This window comes from Hippocampus comes, unplaced genomic scaffold (genome assembly GCF_001891065.2).
Source record: "Hippocampus comes isolate QL1 unplaced genomic scaffold, H_comes_QL1_v1.1 scaffold128, whole genome shotgun sequence".
Classification (NCBI taxonomy): Eukaryota; Metazoa; Chordata; class Actinopteri; order Syngnathiformes; family Syngnathidae; genus Hippocampus; species Hippocampus comes.
In genome coordinates this window covers 460,490-475,564 of record NW_017805852.1, presented here as the reverse complement: position 1 = coordinate 475,564, position 15,075 = coordinate 460,490, and the positions used below count along the sequence as shown (strand labels likewise).

The 15,075-nt window shown below is 43.7% G+C and overlaps 1 protein-coding gene across 2 annotated transcripts in view; it reads left to right on the top strand.

Annotated features, from left to right (window-relative positions):
* The window catches only part of antxr2a (ANTXR cell adhesion molecule 2a), a 45,490-nt gene extending 30,889 nt beyond the window's left edge, over positions 1 to 14,601 (top strand). For both annotated transcript variants that reach the window (XM_019888510.1, XM_019888509.1), the window contains one exon: positions 13,773 to 14,601. In XM_019888510.1, the coding sequence (XP_019744069.1) occupies positions 13,773 to 13,808 (36 nt within the window). In that variant the 3' untranslated portion in view covers positions 13,809 to 14,601. The remainder of the gene's footprint in view (positions 1 to 13,772) is intronic.
* Positions 14,602 to 15,075: the final 474 nt, after the last annotated feature.

The following is a 15,075-nucleotide window of genomic DNA, read 5'->3' as shown; positions in this document are numbered from 1 at the left end:
CAGGCAGTGCCAAATGGACGATCTATATCCAAACTAGGTTTGGACCGAGCTCGATACCCAGACCAAGAGAAGTATTCAGAACGTAGACCAGAACCATAGGCTTGGAATAAAGAGATCCTAGTCCTGTTCAAAGACATAGACCAGGACCGAAGGAACTAAAGGCCAAGGACTAGGACCAAGGGGCTAAACCTGGCCCAAGAACGAGAACTGGAAAGTTGATCGAGCAGGCTACTCTATGTGATCAGATTAGCGTGTCTTTGTCTTGAGACTTGGTGAAGCAGCATGTGGTCCATTGTCAGTGGTTACAATTCAACACTTGTATGTTTGTTATGAGGTTGATTTTCGACCTCCCCTGACACTTTATTAGCTGCGCCGCAGCAGTTTAGTAGCAATTAGCCCAGTTAATTATGGGATGTCACGCTCTCTGATCCGTAGGTGCATCATTAGCTAGCGTGTTTACTTCCCATTAAAAGCCTTTTATGGGGAAATCAGCGCTTCGTGGGTTTCATGCGGAGGTGCGCATTGTAAACACATTCTCGCCACCTCTTGTGTTTTTATTCTACCTTAACGATTTCTTACAAAAGACATTAGCGCCGCATTAGCATATTGTCCTCTCACACATTTAGCTAGCTAGCTAAAGACGTGGGTGAAACCTTTGAAATGTATCATTTGAAACAATCGCGCCTTCTATTAGACAAAAGGCGTGAAAGGACCGCTACATCTGTTAGCGCTTGGGGCTAACAGTTGCCAGCAAATGTTTGCATTTGCATTTACATCCAGGCGTAAAGGTGCTGGTAGCGCTTGTAATCGTCACTAGGCTATAATTATATTAGCATTGTTATTATTAAGAGTGCTTTTATTAGCTATTTGGGTCATAGCGTGTAATTAGTTGTGAAATTGCTATTCCAGCACAACACATTGTGGAATTCACAAATAGATACAGTGGGACATTACTTTTTCACCATCATCCTCTCTAGTCTGGCAAGGAATTCAGAAGTCGGGATAGCAACTCGACGTGATCCTGGTCGAGCCCTATTGGTCTTGATCCAAGCCCAGGTGTTGGACGAGGCTCCGGTATTGGCATGGACATCAGTCCTGATCTCGACCCTTACGAAAACCAACTGTGATACAAAGTACAAAAACGTTTTTTTTTCCCCGAAATTTTATTACTGTGTCTTTATGCAGTACAAAACTTTAGAGCGATAGTTTTGTCATTAAAAAGGCCCATTTAATATTTTTTGTATGACAAGTCTCTGTAAATATGTCCTGCCGTGAATAAAACATGAATTGCTAATTGCGAAGGAAGTGCAAACGTGAGCGTTTGAGCCTTCACTGCGTCTCTCGTCGCCACCCAATAATGCGGCTTGACCGGCTAGCCGTATCGCCGCGGCGGGCTAGCGGTGTGCCGAGCCCTGGGCCTCATTAGTTCTATGAGTGGACCTGGGCCTCATTAGTTCTATCAGCGGGCGTCCTCGTTAGAGCTAACAAGTAGCCAGCTGACAGCGCCGTTCCATCGCCTCCACCCCCGCCTGTGCCGTGACAGCTTTCACCGCGGCGGAAAAAGCAAGCGACCGTTTACGAGCGCCGACCGCTCTCTCTTAACCAGATGACTTCTTTTTTACATGAAGCCAGCAAAAGTAGGGCAGATGTCTGTGTGACTGGTTGTAAATTTGATAATGACCGCCATGTTAATCCTACCCCCCCAACCCCCTTCGCTCCCCTCCTGCTCCGGACCTGGCTGGTAACAGGATTAACCTCATATAGCAAGAAGCTTTTTTTTTTTTTTTTTTTTTTTTTGTTATTGCTGACTGCCGATTGGGCGACGGGCCGATCCTGAGTGTAGAAAATTAAAATAACACAGCTAAAGCAAAAGCCAAGCTGCTAGTGCCAAGGCTGATATTAGCAGCTATTTTGTACCAAGTCAAGTCAGGTTGCGCTTGTAGTACGCTAATAGCGACCGACCTTTGACTTGAACCCGAACCTGTCTCTTACGCACGTGACATCATTTTGCCTTTTTTCATTTCATTCAGCCTGAATGTGCACTTTTACAGACAGTAATTCAAATGAGTGAAACACAGTTTCAAGTAAAACTTTAAAAATAAAAGGCATCGAAAATGTTAATTAAAATTACAATGAAATGAAAAGACTCAAGTTTAAAGTTAATTGATCTATTCCAGATATGAATATTTAGGAATGAAATTACAAAGCACTGAAAATTTAATTAAAACCGTGTAGTCAAATTCAAATATACTAATTCCGAAAATACAAAATAAAATGAAATGCAGATTAAATTAAAAACATCCATCCATCCATAGTCAGATTGAAACATAATTAAAAAAACAGAGTTGGAATTAAAATGAATAAACATATTACTTTAATAATAGATGCAAAATGGCCTCACAAATCATTTTGGAAAAAAAAAAAGTCTAAAACATTAAAACAAGAAATGAAAATGAAATGAAAACTTCAGCTCCACAGGCATTTAAAAGTAAACTACCGGTAAATATGAAGTTGAATGAAGACATGAGCACTCAAAGTAAAAGCCAAAATGTTTCTGGGTTTCCCGTGCTCTCCGCATTTGAGTTTCTTCCTTTTGTCGTAAGCTTTTCGTCTTTCCATTTTGTGATGGCTTAAATGACTGCACTTTGGTTAGAATATTTCGATAAAACCTTCTTGTTTTTGTCGAGCGGAGCGAGTGTTTTTCCAAGTTGAGAGCAACAACAAACAAGTTTGACGGTTGCTGCTGTTCGATGTTAGCATGGATCCAGATTTAATGTCATTTATTTGTGATCCCTTCTCATGGAGTTTGGGATTACTTCTCTCCGGCCGCGGGACTTAATCCCAAATATGTTTTTGGCCATCCTCGCGGTTGTTGTGGTGCTTTGCGGATGCGGCCACGCCGCTCGTCTTTCCTCCCCATTAGCTGATGGCTCTTGTTGTATCTGGGTGGTCTGGGCTGGTACCTGCACCCCGGACAAAGACGAGGGGAGGGCGCTCGGGTCGGTGGGGGCCAGTTTGGCGGCCTGATCCGATCTGACCTGATGTTCCCCCCGCCCCAGCCCGCCCCCTCGTCCTCGCTCGGACCGCCGCTCCTCTCTTGGCTTCTTTTCTTCATCGCCTATTAAAATCAAAGCGAGTAGAAGAGGCGGCGGGGATCTTGCCTTTAATTAAATTACATTATTGTTAACGTCAGCGTCGCAGGGGCCGACTCGGTCGCGTGCGCTCTGCCTTCCTCCGCCTCTTCCTCCTTCACCTCCTGACAGACGTATAAAGGAGGAGGAGGAGGAGGGGCTGAGCGAAGGGGGGGGGGGGGGGGGGGGGGGGGGGGTGTCACACATCCTCGCTGTAATGTATTCTAATGCTCCCCTGCGTTGATTTGAATTTTTAAAAGGGTGGAAGCGGGGACGTCATGTTATGCGGGGAATATGTTCACAGTGAATATTCAATGAGCGCATGCTTATTTTGTATACATGAATGTAACGCCGCCTAATTCGGAGTGAAAGGCCCTCGCGTGCGCGCAAAAAGCGTTTTGAACACCGCCGCCGACACGGCGGTATGAATACACATGCCAACGTCGACACGCTGTGTTCATTACCTTCTGCAACCTTCTGTTGACAAACAGAGTTGACGCTCCTGGTCGGAGCAGGATGCCGAAAGGCCCCGAATCCACTTAGTGACGTGAAATTTGGTCGGTATGGGTGGACCTACAAAAACGTCTCCAGAACCCATGCCTGCAAATACACAGGAAGTCTGCCATTTTGCTGCTTTGGAGCAGATATTTTATATGTTGGCTGTTTCTAAACCCATTTTACTGAGTGACAAAAAAATTTAGTTGGCAGGACTATCACAAGAAGACCAACAAAAAAGTCTGAAGAAACAATGCTCTCCAAGACACATGGAAATCTACCATTTTGGCGTTTCGGCCATTTCCACCAAGATGACGTCTGAGGGGCGTTTTTTAGGGGGCTCACCCTTGATTTGTTTCAGTTAGTTTTACGAAATTTGGTCGGTGTGTCTTTCATGAGTAGATCTACAAAAAAAGTATATCCCATGTCCGAAAAGAAACTGTCGTTTTCGTGTGAGTTTTAGTATCCAGATTTGCTAAGATCAACTGTTTTGAGACATTTTAAAACTTCAGCCCCCGGAGCCTGGTTCAGTGAACAAAATGAAATTTCCTAGACGTAGCCGTCATGAGTAGACTCACAAAAAATGTTCAAGGAACCCCTGTCTCACAAGAAACGTGAAGCCTGCCATTTTGGTTTGAGTTTTGAGGTTGTGTTGGTTCACTTGCAGTTTTCTTACTCAGCCAAAATTCTCAGATGATTTTAAAAATTCAGACTCTGAAACCTGTCGAACGTAGCACCATGAAATTTGGTCAACACCCACAAAAAAGTCGCAGTAACTTGCTCCCGAAAAGGAACGGGAAGTCTGACATTTTGGTTTGAATTTGCGGGTAAAGCCGGTCGTTTCCAGTTTCGCTAAAATGATGAAATTCTGGAGAGTTTTGAAAAATCCAGGCCCCAAGTGTGTTTTTAGTTCACGACATTGACTTTCGTGGAAATGTCTACCATAAGCAGACCCACTAAAAGACACGGCAAGGTCGCCATTTTCGTCTGAAGCGGCATATTGTCGGTTCGTGTCAGCCCGTCAAAATGACCCCGCATGTGACGGCTAGCGCGACACATGATGCCACTGGTGTCCCACTCCCGTCCCGTAGCTGGCCGGTCCTCGCTTTTATTTCTAGCAAACAGCCTCGTTGGCGTGGAAACCCAAAGCCGGAGCAGATGACGTCTTGAAGGATGTTTCTTTTCTAATGAATAAATCACCGCCATCCATAATTGATGATGGAAAAAAGATGCAGATGTGACAATAGTTGGCGCGACGCGACCGCTTGTTTAAAACCCCCTTGGAGTCCTTCCAGATGTGCTTGTCGTCATTTTTTTTTCCTTCCCGCACTAAAATGCCACATTTCAACTTGAATTCTCTCCATTTGCCTTTTTTTTTTTCTGTGTCTTTGACGGATGCCGGTGGAGTTAGTTAATAACGCAGCTTATTAACCTTAATGACAGTGTGATCTTTTACCATTGATAGCTTGTGTGGGACTTAATTAAAGATGATCCACTTTTAATTAAGCGCTCTCGCCGCCGTCGACCTCGCCTCCTGTGATTTGTCGTTAAAAAGCCGACGCGGCGAAATCAGGTCGACCGCGACGGATGTCGTTCCTCCAGTAGCCGTCTTTGGCGAGTTAGCCCGTCAGCTGGCTAGCGGCTCTGCTCTTTTGGATTTTTCGCGTTTGGGGCGGCGGCCTCGCCGTGCTTCCGGGTGGCTTCGGGGCCGACGGCCCGCCGCAGTGCCGGCGCGTAATGAAGACGGCAAAGAGCGGGCGGGCGGCAGGTTTCCGGTGAAGCTTCGGCTTTCTGTTGTGGCAGCAAGCGATAAAGAATGGCTGCCCTGATCACATGCGATGTTTTCACCAGGGGGATGATGCAAACCGCCGCTAATGAAGCCGCCGTGAAGGGGGACAAGTGGGTGTGTGGGCCTGTCTGCACACTTAAATGTGTATTATTTCGTGTGTGTGTGTGTGTTTGTGTGTGAGAGTTATGGTTGGTAATGCCATGTGTGTGTGTGTGTGTGTGTGTGTGTGTGTGTGTGTGTGTGTGTGTGTGTGTGTTTGTGAGTTAAATCGATGGCGTACAAGCAGTTCTGTTTGGTTGCCAGAGCTTCAAAGCTGTTAAATCTCACCGGCCAAACGCTAAAGTTGACAATCATCGCACGACTTGATTTTGGTGCGAGCATCTGAGCCCCAGTGTGTCACACACACACACACACACACACACACACACACACACACACACACACACACACACACACACACACACACACACCAGGCCATATGTAAGCTTTTTCAATAAGCCCTCATGCTTTTCCGTCAACAAACCTAAATTCTTGTTGTGCAAAACGTCTTGAGATTTACGTTCCGATAAACGTTTGGGCTCCGACGAGTCATAGCACACAAAAGTTGTACCTTTTGGTCTTTGACTGCTTATAAAGCCAGTAAAAATTTCGGAATGTACGAAGACATCATTGAGATGTCCCCCCCAAAACAATGATCGTGGCTCTGCATCACAAAAAAATCCTAACCAACTAATACGATGTAGCTAGGGCCCCTTGTGGTTCAAGATAGGCATGACATGACGCATTCTTGGCATGAAAACTGATTTTAGACAGACTGTAACGAACTACAATGTTGCTTTGGTTCTTGGTGATTTTTTAAAATTGTTTTTGTGTTATTAACTTTACCCGGACTTGAACAAAATAGAATCCGTTTGATGTTTGCAATTTGGATATTTGTGATTTGCGATGTTTGCCATTTTGGTCGACACATCAGCGAGTGTCGTACGGATAGTTGATAATAGAATCAATTTCACCATTACTGAAGATATCGTCTGTGGTCACAATGTTACAATTAACCACGTTTTAGGATAACGCACACCCACCCACACACACACACACACACACACACACACACACACACACACACACACACACACACACACACACACACTGTATTTAATCTCCAGCATCACGTTCCAGCCATCGCGTGCGTTATTAGCGTTCGGCTGGAGGATCGGCATATTTTCATTTTTTCACGTTTCTCTCACCCGCGCTCACCAGTGTTGCTTTATAACCTCGTAAATAACAACTTTGCTCCGTGTCGCAGATTTAAAGCTGTAACTGTTTTTTTTTTCTCTAGAAAATCACATTTAATGCTGATATATGACCAAGCACATGAAAAGTTAGATGCGAGTTAATAATGAATGTAGCACGAGTTAATAATATCATATCATGTAATCACATAATATCGGAATTAATATAGGGAATAAAGGAATTCCACAATTCAATTGAAAAGTCATGTGGTAAAAATGTTAAGGAATAACTCAACATTTTCAGAAGAAAACACAATTTAATTATAGACAAATTATGTTTATTGTTTTTGATTTCATTCCTTTAAACGAATACAATTTTCCCCACTTAGTCAAATTTTAACTCGGCATCTAAAAACTCGATTCCAATCAAACGTTCAACTTGCACGCCGATGACCGCTCGCGCCTTGCTCATCACGTCCCGATGATGAGACAACAATGAGCTATTCACACTTTTGCGCGTTCCTTTTCTTTTCCCCACCGAGCCTCGTTTTCCGCCAATCTTTTCCTTTGCTGATTGATGACACGCACCTAATTGTGTCTTGCTTGCTCGCAGCGACGCGTCTCGTCGACGCGACGCGTCTCCTTTCCAAAAGACAAAGCAATGGCGGTGGCTCGTAACGCGTTTCCCTTACTTGACTGACTTTTGGGGAGAAGTTCTACTTGTCTGTTGAGTCCAACATTTTTTAATAAGAAAAGTGTGCCTCCATAGTAATCCATCCATCCATTTTCTGATCCACTTCTCCTCACGAGGGTCTTTCCCATTTGTCTCTGGTCGGGTAGTAGGCGGGGGACACCCTGAACCGGTTGCCAGCCGAACAACCAAACGCGCTCGCACTCACACCGAGGGACGATTTAGAGTGTTCCATCAACAAAAGCCTACTTTAGTAATTCATTTCAATTCAAATGTACATACGTGATACACATTGCTTACACATTATGGAATATTAAACTTCGATCACACTAAAGATGTTATTTACTCACCACCAGTATTACAGATATATGTGTGTGTGTGTGTGTGTGTGTGTGTGTGTGTGTGTATTTTCAAAAGTAGGAGTATTCATGTCACGTCTTGTGTTCTTGTATTTGTAACGCTCTTTTATGTTGCGCAGTACAGTATGTGCCCCCTTAAATTGGCAGCTTATACGAATACTCGGCAGCGTTAAAGAGCTGCGGTGGCTTGTAAAAAAAAAGGTCTCCTAATGCTGAATAGCGTGTTTTTATGAGCACGCCACCACGAGACTTTTACGGCGCCTGCAGACATGCGAGCTTATGTTTTTTTGCTGCACTTCGGAAGCACATGTGACATCTCCGGCGGGGCCGCTTTGTGATGCCCGCGCATAATTTAAAAGTACACATGAGCCCGGTGGCCCCCCCGCACCCCCTGACTGCCGCCACCGCCACCCTCGACGCTGATACGCCCTGGCACCCACGGGGGGAATTAACAAAATGTCCGCCGCTGTGTGTATTTTGTTGTTGTTTGGAGTTGTTGCATTTTATGGACGGCGCGGCTTTGGCGACACTGAGCAGCTGTGTGACCTCTGGCTTCATTTCTTTGGGCAGGGGAAAAAAATTGCAGTGCTTTTAAACAAACATTTGAATATTTTGCACACATGCGGGGAGCGGGACAGTGAATGTGGGGGAAATGAACCCCCTCACTTTTGACGCGGAGGTAGAAGTTGATCGGTTTCACCAGTATAACATTTTCATAACCACGCACGCAATGGGTTTAGTTAATGGAATTTTGCAATTTGCTTTTCATTTTTTCTTTTTTCCTTCGCCTTAATATTTCAACGTAACTTTCAGAAATGATGCCTTTTTCTCATAATATCAGGACTTCATTCTAGTAAAATAATTTAAAAAAAACGTCTTGTAAAATTCAGGTCCTCTTTTTTTAGGATTTTTTTTTTTTTAAATTGCAATTTTTTTTTCTTTGTGGGCATATTATGACCTTACTTTCTACTTAATGATTACTTTTTTATTGTACTATGACTTGGTTTTCGTAATCTAATGAATTCAGTCAAGTAAAATAAATGAGAAAAATGTATTCAAATAAATTAAAATCATCATTGAATACACTAATGAATTATATCAAACTCAAATTAAAAAGAAATTACTTATTTTGTTAAACATGACTCGGGTTGTCGCTTTCAAATCTACCCGATCAAATAAGCGAGATCGAGGAATCTGATGAATTCGACTGTAGTATCAACTTTGTACCAATAGAGGTTGCTCAAGAATGTGTAACCTGGCAAAGCTTCAGGGCAAGAAAAAAAATTGGTTGCCTTGTTGTCGTTTACTTTTTTTGCCCCGTCCCTTCATGACATGAATCGTTTCTATTTGATGTGTTGAAGTTTTACCGTCATAAAATGAGGCCTTTGTTCGTGTTTCCAGTAGAGCTGCTTCACTTTTGAACCCTGACTACTTTTTTTTTTTTGCTAACAGGCTAGCTAGCTTACTGCATGTGCAGCGCTAATTAGCCGCTAAGCTACTTGCACGAAGCAGAACAATCTTTTCTTGTCTGCGCTGGCCCCACTGCGCGCCGCTTATGATTATTTCATGCTCTTAAATTCTTGATGCGCGCCTCTGCGGCTTGCGGGAGCATTCGAGTTGGCCCTACGCGGCGTTCAACACCGCGCAACGATTCGGACAGCGCGGTGGCGCGGCTCCGCCCGGGTCCCCTCGGTTGGATCCCGCTCGTCCATTAGCGCCATCTGTGCCGTCCCCGCGCCGTCTGCGAGGGCCCTGCCGCCCGTGCCAAAACTATTGGCATTTCTCTGGAACAAGCGCAGGGACGGAGCCCAGAGCGCTTAGCTGCCAATGATGTGCACTTACTCACGCGCGCACACACACACAAAAAAAAAAAAAAATGGAGAGAGAGGGAGGCTTCAACTCCAGGGAAGCAGATGGGCACCGAACAGCTGCAGCCACGACAAAATGGCGGCAAACGGCTACTAGCTTTGTGAGACGACGCTAATTTGAGCAGGTGAAAACAAGGTGATGGAATTTGACTCAACAGGTTTCAAGAGCAGAATTTTCAAAAGGAGTTTGTGTGGGGCCACTGTTAACGTCAAAGATAACCCTTTGCTGGCTGCTTCAATCCAAAATGGCTGACATCTTCATCTTCTTTTGCGGTTTAATTTTAAAAAAAAAAGAAAGGAAAAAAAAAAAGTCCACCATGAGCGATTGATTGGTGCAGACGCTGAAGTTCAGAGATGCTTTTTCCAGACTGCTCTGCATATGCTGCTGCCGTTTGCTAACTTTTTAGAGCAAGCTGTCGCCGCTGATCCCGGGTCAGCGGATGACAGCTCCGACGGCGACATTCCGCTCTGTCAGCTTCCTCCCTTCCGAGTGTTTGATACTCACGCAGTGCATCACAGGCCGACGGTTTAATACCCTCCCGTAAATTGTGCCGCAAACTCGGAAGACTGCATCAGCGCTATCTGTTTGTGGATGCATCTGTTTAGCGTGACGCTAACTCAAAAATGACTGCCGCGCGCTCCTGCTGAGAACACGACCGATTTTAGCATTTTATCACTTCTCATTGGAAATAGGACTTGACTCCGGGGTTATGAGTCAAAACCTTATTAATCTGCCTCAGCACTTTTTAAAAAAAAAAAAATAAAATTATTTTTTTGGGCTATTCAGGTTGTTTTCAACTTTTGGTATGTTAGCATTTTACCTGACTTCATGGTGTGGGCCAAACTGTTCGTGCTTCATTCTTTTTGTTGGCAGATTACGATAGGTTAGCGTGTCGACTGTGAGCTGGTGAGCATTTTGTCAATTCTCCCAGCATGATTTGGAATCATTATCGATCAGCTTCGGCCCTTGCTCTGGTCAGGTTGTCAGTTTCATGATAGCACATTTTCCCATTAGCATGTTAGCATTCCAGGATTTGTTGTTTACGTCACCGATATCGTCCACGTGCGGCAACGAAAAAGAAGAAACGTCGGAGTGGTCGGTGATCATCACGCTTTTGGCCGAGTCTCGGGTGGCTGCCATTTCCCAGCAGGCCAGATGGCAGCGCTGTGTGGGCAGTGTGTGTTTGAGGGGCTAGCGTCAAGATGGCCAGCAGTCTTGTGGACGAGGGTGGATTGCTCACACACTCTGTCCATTGCAGATGCCTTCAATTTCTACTTTTAATGACCATTAACAGCTCTCAATTGATGCATTTCAACCCAAACGGCAGCCATGTTGTGTTTCTTCAGACGTGGATTACTGAAACTTTTTGCTGGTCGACTCGTGAGAAACACTCAAGCTGGTATCTCACTCAGCGGCGAGCGTTAGCGAATGTAGGGACTGTTTTTTTTGGGGGGGTTTTATTTTGTCAGGATTCGTTAAAGGTTACAGTGACGTTCGCCGGGTATTGACAAATAGTTTTAATCGTTGCAAATCGTTTTACTTGTCGCCATCAATTTTCTAACATGTTCAAAATGTCTTTGAGGCAAGAAAAATGGTTTGCGACGGTTTGTTGTTTTTGCAGCTTTCAACAAATCTTGACCAAAAAAAACCAACTAGACAAAAACAATCTTCATGACATGTGCAAACTCTCGGAAGCAAACAGTCTTTTTGAGACTGCTCAAAATTGACGTGCCTACCAAATTTCTGTTGCCCTCTTGAGAATTTTTATTTATTTATTTTTTTGTGGGTCCACTCATGAAGGACAAATCAGCCAAATTTTATGTTGCTATGAGGGCTGAATTTCAAAAAGAAAAAAAAAATCTTGTAGTTGAGTTCCTTCGCCTTTCGAAGAACCACCGGAAATGAGCCCGAAACGTCTGCTTGCAACCGAAATGGTCGACGTCGGTCCTTTTTGATATCAGAAACGGTCGTAAACTCGGAGCATGTTGCTCGATAATGCGGCAAAGAGACTGTTTGTGAAAAGAGAAGCACGTTGAGTCACAACGTTGCAGTCGGACTCGCTAAACCCCGGATTAGTGAAGCTGAAAAAGTATCCGCGGTACTTGGTAAAGCCGGCATCTTCTCGCCGCAAAAGAAACATCTTGCCACTGGATTACGCGTCGACTTTTTCCACGCCACAGATGGACGATTGTTCCTCCGTGATTCCGTCGCACTTTGCTTCTGCGATCTCTTCAGTGGAAGTAAAGCATCCATCAGTTCCACTTGACAAGCCAATAAGAAAAAAAACACACAAAAAAAAACATTTTGGATGGCGTCTAAGTCGCCATCAAGCTGTCAGCGCGGCAAGCAACACATGGCCGGCTAATTTACATTTGTACTTTTTCTTTGATTTGTAGAGCGGGCGGGATTTGCTCGTTATTGACCAAAGCGTGCGAGGAAAGTAACAAAGGAAGTGAAGAAAGAATTTGACGCAAATGTGGTGTGCGATTGGATGCCCTCCGCATCATTTTGCACGCTGTTATTTAGCAACTCAGTGTGTCATCAAAACCTTTTGATGTACTTGTAGTTGTAAATATTTAAAAATGTTTTCTGTTGAATTTATTTTTGGCTGCTTGACTTCCTCCGAGTGACTGAAATCTTTTCTGTGATTTGTAGTTTTCAATGAGCCACGGCCATCATAGGTACAGTGGTCGCTCTACTTACGAACGTCTCTTCATACGAAATTTTCAAGTTACGAAACGCCTCGACAGGAAAATATTGCTTCTTGTTTACGAAAGAAATTTCAAGATACGAAAGGTCAAAATACAGTATGGGCCGCTACTCGCAGCTCCGAGTTTCCTGAACGCAACATACTTGGAGCTGCTCTGCCATTGGCTATTACCTTGCATCTTCGTGGCATCCCATTGGCTAAGAGGGACCTCAACCGTTTGCATCTATGTGTGTAGATAGCGAAATCGATAGATATGCGTCGATGCAGCGTCCTCGTCATTCGCCCCCTCGGGCCATGAGGCTTTCCGATAGTTTTGCGTAAATGTGAATTGCCAAGAAAAAGCGTTCACCAGTCGGGCGGTCGCTCACTATGCCGATCTTAGTGAAATGACCATCATTTTTTATGATTATTTTATTATTCTTTGTTTTTTACATGATGCACAACTTTCATTTATTGTGCAAAAAAAAAAAAATCTAGTTCCCCTTTAAAGCAGTGTAACAAAGTATTTGTACTTGGTTACTTGGCACCACCGGAATTGACTCCACATGAGCTCAACGATGTGAAGCGCTGCGCGACAGCGCGCCGTTTGATTTTTCTGCTTTCAGCACGTCCGCTCCTAGTTTCTGTCTGTGGGTGTGCTGATGAGGGATTCGCTGTGTGAGAGCTCCCTCTTGGTGTCGCCGCGGCAACTGTTGGCGCGCGCACGCACGCACGCGTCCCCACATTCACGCGCTACAAGGAAGACGTTATGATGCCATATTTGCACCAGCTGTTGTCCAAATGTATTCTCAACATGATGGATATTTCAGTTGGAGTTTTGATTCAGGCTCAAGTTGCTTTAAAAAAAAAAAAAGCCATTCTCAAGCCAATGTCCTCTTGTATTTGGGGTTTGCATATCGGGCATCGGAAATGATTCACGTATGACCTTGAGTGATTTCTCTATCCGAGCGGCTTGATTTGTTCGACTGGATTGCAGACATCCTTTGTTCATTCTTTGGTCGCCTTTTTTTTAAAGGGCGACGGAGCTTTATTTTGAAATTGTTTTGTAGCCGAGAGACATGATTCATTTGTACTACTTTATTTGGATTCTAACCAATGATGCGGACATCTTCATCATGTAGTATTGGATGTATGATGATAATAATAGTCGGAATAATAATCATGTGGACACAATGAGTATATATGATTGAGAAGATTCATTTTTTAAAATTTGTTTTAGAACGATGCTCTGTGTTTGTTTATAAAATTGCGTGATTACTTTATGATAGCCGCATTGTTTTTTTTGTATTTAATATACACAATGAGTCATGTTTTTATATCAGTTTTTCAATACAGGCAGGATGGTTTTTTTTTTTTCATTGTTTGCAATGATAATTCAATATTTTTATTGTAGACTTTTTTTTCCCCAATTCCATGTGATCGTAACATTGAAATCACACTCACAAAGATTTTTGTGTATTCTTCCTAAGATATTATTTTGTTTGTGTTGCCTTCAGGGTCGCTGTGTAAATTTCAGCCGCGTCCGGCGTTAGAGGACCACGCTGATGACGTCCAGACGCCCGCCGCCACCTATCAGAGAAGAATTTCTCACATTTTTTCCTGTATTTATTTTGACTTCAACATTCTTCCAGCCCCTTTTACGATGATGATTATTGAAATTTTTATATTTTCCCACAATCATTCACACTGAATGCAACGCAAGCATATTGAAGGAAAACAAAAGAAGAGTTTGTCAGAACAATCCCGGCGGGGCGTGGGGAGTCGGGCGGTAGTGGGTCAGGGGGCGGATCCTCCTGCCAATCCCGCTCATCTTCCTCTCGGCGACGTCTCGTCAACGTGGAACTCGCCCAACCGTCCGTTTTTTTTTTTTTTTTGTGATTTTTTTTTTTTTTTTTTTTTTCCCCTTAACACGTGACGGGTGGGCGACAAGACGGACGCCCCCGAGGTTTTCGGACCCCGGCGAGACTTTGCCGTTCCCAAGATACCTTCCCGCCCGCCTGTCGTCAGGGAGTTAATAGAGCGTAGCCCCCGCTCTGCCGCAGGGGGCCACGACCGTACCCGTCTTATTATTAGCCTTCTTTGTTTTTTTTTTTTTTGTTTTTTTTTCCCCATCGTCCAAAAATAATTTCACGTCATTTCAAAGAAATGTTGCACTTTGTACAGATTTTTGCCTTGATAAATTTTCGCCACCAAAGATATTGAAATCTTGAATGTATTCGCTTTAGCACACTTGAAGTCAACTTCCACATCCTTCAGTTGGCAACCAAATGAGCATGCGCTGTTATTATCGGATATTATAATCAGTGTTTGAAACTTTTTTTTTTTGTTTTATATATGAAGACTTTTATACTATAAAAATATTTTGGAAATAAATATACCTTTATTTAATGTATTTGATTTTATTTCTGTACAATCCATAAAATGAAATATTTTTACACCCGGTATTTATCATTATTCAACAAATTACGAAAAAAAAATGAAATCATTTAATGACATGATTCTGAGTATTTATGTTTGAATGCTGCTGTATATTTGAAGACAACATGTTTGGCCTCTCCGTTTGTCGCCAGGAAATTAATAGAGCATATTTCAGCCGCCGGGGCCGACCTGCCTGGGCGGAGGGAGCAGGCGACGGACGGACGGACGGACGGACGGACGGTCGGACGGACGGACGGTTGGGGTTGTGAAGGATTGATGCCTCGAGTTTGCCTGACACGTGCTGGTGCTCAGCAAGGCATGAACTTTTTTTGATTTTATTTATTTTTTAAGGATAACAAAGAACAGAAATGTTCATTAAAA